Here is a 4,920-nt window from a genome sequence, read left to right as displayed (position 1 = left end):
AAAATCCAAAAAAATTGAAAGATTCTAGAAAAATTCATCACAATTTCCAAAAAATAAAAAAAAATCAGATTTCCTGAAAATAGGAAATGTGTTGAATTTTTTCAAAAAAAATCAAAAAATCAAAAATTTCAAAATTTCATAGAATGACTTAAAATACCTGTGGCCACCCACTTTTAGTGAAATTTAAATTTTTTTAGGTGTCAAAAAAAATCAAAAAATTAAAAATTTCAAAACTTCACAAAATAGTTTATAATACATGTGGCCACCCACTTTGAGTGAAATTTAAATTTTTTAAGATGCCCAAAAAAATTCAAAAACTCAAAAATTTTAAAACTTCACAGAATGGCTTAGAATACCTGTGGCCACCCACTTTGAGTGAAATTTTAATTTTTGGAGGTGAAAAAAAAGCAAAAAATCAAAAATTTCAAAACTTCACAGAATGGCTTAGAATACATGTGGCCATCCACCTTGAGCGAAATTTAAATTTTTTTCGGTGCAAAAAAAAAATAAAAACATAAAAAATCAAAAATTTCAAAACTTCACAGAATGACTTAGAATGCCTCTAGCCACCCACTTTGAGTAAAATTTAATTTTTTTTGGTGCCCAAATGGTATTTTTTAATTTTTTTTTCGGCACCTAAAGAAAATTAAATTTCACTCAAAGTGGATGGCCACATGTATTCTAAGCCATTATGTGAAGTTTTGAAATTTTTGATTTTCTATTTTTTTTATTTTTTTCGGCACCTAAAAAAATAAAATTTCACTCACAGTGGGTGACCACAGGTATTTTAAGCCATTCTGTGAAGTTTTGAAAATTTTGCTTTTTTGCTTATTTTTATTTTTTTTCGACACCTAAAAATGGGTGGCCACAGGTATTCTAAGTAATTCTGTGAAGTTTTGAAATTTTTTATTTTTTTATTTTTTTCGGCACCTAAAAAAATTCAAATTTTGCTCAAAGTGGATGGCCACAAGTATTCTAAGCCATTCTATGAGGTTTTGAAATTTTTGATTTTTTGCTTTTTTTATTTTTTTTCGGCACCTAAAAAAATAAAATTTCGCTCAAAGTGGGTGGCCACGGGTATTTTAAGCCATTCTGTGAAGTTTTGAAATTTCTACTTTTTTGCTTATTTTTATTTTTTTTGGCATAAAAAAAATTAAATTTCGCTCAAAGTGGGTGGCCACAGGTATTCTAAGCCATTTTGTGAAGTTTAGAAATTTTTTATTTTTTTTGTTTTTTTCGGCACTTAAAAAAATTTAAATTTCGCTTAAAGTGGATGGCCACAGGTATTCTAAGCCATTCTGTGAAGTTTTGAAAATTTTTATTTTTTGTTTTTTTAAATTTTTTTCGGCACCTAAAAAAAATTAAATTTCTCTCAAATTGGGTGGCCACAGGTATTCTAAGACATTTTGTGAAGTTTTTAAATTTTAGATTTTTTTTATTATTTTTTACTTTTTTTGGCATCTAAAAAAAATAAATTTCGCTCAAAATGGGTGGTCATAGGTATTCTAAGCCATTTTGTGAAATTTTGCAATTTTTTATTTTTTTTATTTTTTTCGGCACCTAAAAAAATTTAAATTTCGCTCAAAGTAGGTAGCCACAGATTCTAAACCATTCTGTGAAGTTTTCAAATTTTTGATTTTTTGCTTTTTTTTCCCACCTTAAAGATCGTGACTTCCAGATGAATATGTGTTTTGAAGAAAGAGTTCTCTCAGAAATGATTCTCATTTTTGGTCTAGAAATAGAAAACCTACTTTTTTTTTATTCTGATTTCTGGTTCATAATCGGTTCTGGAACAAAAACTTGTCCCAGAAATAGAAAAATGAAATTGCGTTACCAAACGGGTTTCTGGTCCAAAACTGATTCTGGGAACAAAAAACCAGTTCTGGACAGAACCAGAATGATTATCATGCGGTACCTTAACGGCCTCACAACGTGGAATAAAAGCTGGTATAGCATGATTTATAGATCATGGATCGAGTCTATTTGGTCCGTTGATCATGTTGACCCCACGGTGAATACGAAGAGCTACTCCCATGTGGCCGGCCCGTAAACAAGCGCCTTAATCTGTTTAATGGAGTAATAGAAGACGTGAGGGGGTAAATCGATCATGAGAAGCCTTGTCATGTGAACATATGAACACTTGCACCGAACGATTGGTGAGATGCATGATGAGACGTCACTCATCATTTTTTAACTGCCCTCGTCATCAGTTCGTGCCTTAAAATTGTGAGAAAAAGAGGAGGTCAGTCGATTGGATGAATAACTCTACGTGAGCATGCGACAACAAGCCTTTCTTGCTGAGGTTGACTTGTTCTTCGTCGTCCTCTGCAAGTTGCACGATATACAACCCTCCAGGTCATAGAAGGGATGATAGAACCCTGCGTCTTTCCTCTGATCGCTCTGTTTTTCTTGTGTCCATAGCAAGCAAAACGTTGGATGGCTCCCTGAACTTACTTGTGATAACTCAAAGAGTTCGATGTTCCTACTCGAAACGAAGCACATCACGGAATTGGTAAATGAGATTTTCCTCATATTTTCTTGTCCTTTTTGTGTGTACAATTGCGATAAGCTCATTAATATGTACTGCCACAGGTACTCTAAATCCTAGAAAGAAAATGGAAGCAGGAGCTGCAAAAAATGGTGCTTCAACTTCAGCTAAGGAGGAAATTAGCAGAGAAGAGGAGCGAAGGCCTTCCCTCAACAGTTTAGCCCTCATGAGAAAAGCGACCACACCAACCGACATTTCGTCCATTGACATGAAGGATTGGCGCGACGTCGTATACGAGGGAGTGCTCTTGGAGGAAAATACACAGGCAAAGTCCCATTTCCCTCTCAACTCCATCTATCTATCCATGTACTAACTGCAAGATGTGTGGTCAGGTCAGTCTAACAATCACATGGGGTCTTGAAGGACATTTTACGCGATAAAATTGAACCAATCCAGGAACTAATTAAGTTCACTGCACACCATATTCCAAAAGGAAATAGTCGTTAGCGAGAATTTGCATGATGACATCAAAGGCATAGATTTTGTTCAATGATACCGTTTCGTTTCTTTAACTTGGAAAGGCACATATCACACGTCCGTGTAATAATAACAAAACTCTTACGATCAGTAATAGTGATTATCTAGGAAAAAATTTCACCTGACAGTGGATTTGACAGAAGTTTTGGGTCGATAAGAAGCACCACAAGAACTGCTTCCTGGTGCTTCCAAAGGCATGTGACATTGCTGGGGGCGATGAAGAAAGTCGCTGGAGTTGGATCACCGAGAAAATAAAATGGTACCTCTTTCACAAATTTGATCGATTAAGAGGAAATTAGAACACCACTCAATGTGGCATCCGCATGTTATATCCGGTTGATGTGCGTTGGATCGCGATTTTGTAAATACTAAAATTCTCCAGGTTCAGTTTTCGCAGCGCTGTCGACATAGACATCCCCAAATTGAAGCAGTCATCCTACCTCTTTATTCAGGGAAGATTCAACACAAGAGCGCTTTCTCCCAATACTACGTATGAGGTCGCGTTCGTGGTCAAACTTGGACCTGACAATTTAGGGACATCGGAGTTGAATCTCGAGCTAGACTTGCCAAATGCGCCCGAAGGGAACAAACGGCCCAACCGGCAGGATCTGAAGAATGAGCCGAGGGGGAAATGGATAAAGCTCCGTGCCGGCGAGTTCATGATGGGCCCAAAGACCGTGGGGAGGATTTCTTTCGCCCTCCACGAGACGCGCTATAATGAAAAGTCGAACCTCATCCTCAGGGGCGTTCTTATTCATCCCAAGGATGATTCAGCAAAGCATAACCAGTGTGATGCCGTGGAGCACTTCTTGTAGCTAGATCACGTTATCCTTAAAATTACAAAAGAGATTTTTTTATATTCATTAAATGTGACATGAACACACAATGAGAGAAATCACGTCCTTCTGTTCTTCAAGAAAGGTTTTCCTGTTACGGGACTACAAAGGATCTCCATCTATGTCGTAAATAACCTAAGCATGCGATTTATCCTGATTTTTATGTTACACGCGATACCATCTCGTAGGTTTTTTTTTTCCTTCTTCTTCTTTTTTTTAAAATTATTGAACTCTTGGATGGGCTCGACGCTAGAGCAGTAGCGGCGTTGATTGGGGGCTCTTCCCTTTGCGGGTCCTATGCAGAGGTTCCGAATCCATTTAAGAGTGCGTGTGTGTTCAGTTCTGGCGAGAACGAACGATTCACAATCCCTTCTTTTTAATATCGAGCCGCTCAAGTGAAGGATAATCTTTCAGTATTTGGCAAAGCTAAGGAGAAAGATTGCGCGTGATATTCACTCTCGAATTCATCGTGATCGCTGTCGATCATCATAGGCCTTTTCACGCACCATGCAGGACACTCCTCCCAAGAATGTCAACCTTCATGAACGAGCAAATCAATTCGTCCCTTAAGATGCCAAAAAGTCCGTTCTCTCGCCTAATCAGGGTCAATAAATACGACAATAAATACGGAGAAACAGCTATAAGTGCGAGCGTGGCTATCTTTCACGAAAATGTCAAAATGAAGGCTAGTTGTTTTTTTTTTTTTTTTAATTTGTGATAACATGTGCTGTTTTGAATGTGAGACCCAGCGTTTTTATGCGAGAAATTGATAGCGAAGAGGAGAAGTTTTTTTGCAATTCGCTCCCTGGAAATGGACTTTTCTGGGTGCACCGTCTTCCGCTTGGCCTCTACTCACTGGTGGATGTGCAAGGGGACTTGGAAAATTCACGAGGGGACTAATATAATCGAATAGGTTCCAGGGTAGATGTCAAAAGTACAAGATAAGTTCCACCTTCCAATGTTCGCCGACCTATTGTCTTCTTTCCTGCAAATCTAAATTTCATTTCTAAATCCGTATGAAAAAGTTTTCCGTAGTTCATTTTCATTTCGATTTTATTG

The 4,920-nt window shown here is 37.2% G+C and overlaps 1 protein-coding gene across 2 annotated transcripts; it reads left to right on the top strand.

Annotated features, from left to right (window-relative positions):
- Nucleotides 1-2,318: 2,318 nt before the first annotated feature.
- LOC115691049 (uncharacterized protein PHLOEM PROTEIN 2-LIKE A4-like) lies at nt 2,319-4,029 on the top strand. 2 transcript variants are annotated; one of them, XM_056320301.1, is made up of 4 exons: nt 2,319-2,512; nt 2,593-2,813; nt 3,166-3,284; nt 3,414-4,029. In XM_056320301.1, the coding sequence occupies exons 2-4, from the start codon at nt 2,616-2,618 to the stop codon at nt 3,838-3,840; spliced, it is 744 nt and encodes a 247-aa protein (XP_056176276.1). In that variant the 5' UTR covers nt 2,319-2,512; nt 2,593-2,615; the 3' UTR covers nt 3,841-4,029. The 2 variants fall into 2 exon arrangements, with proteins under 2 accessions (XP_056176276.1, XP_056176275.1); XM_056320300.1 differs by having other exon boundaries at nt 3,408-4,029.
- Nucleotides 4,030-4,920: the final 891 nt, after the last annotated feature.

The sequence above is a fragment of the Syzygium oleosum genome, unplaced genomic scaffold, assembly GCF_021117445.2.
Source record: "Syzygium oleosum isolate NSW1041296 unplaced genomic scaffold, Sole_v2.1 Sole_v2.20, whole genome shotgun sequence".
Taxonomy (NCBI): Eukaryota; Viridiplantae; Streptophyta; class Magnoliopsida; order Myrtales; family Myrtaceae; genus Syzygium; species Syzygium oleosum.
This window is presented reverse-complemented; position numbering and strand designations above follow the sequence as displayed.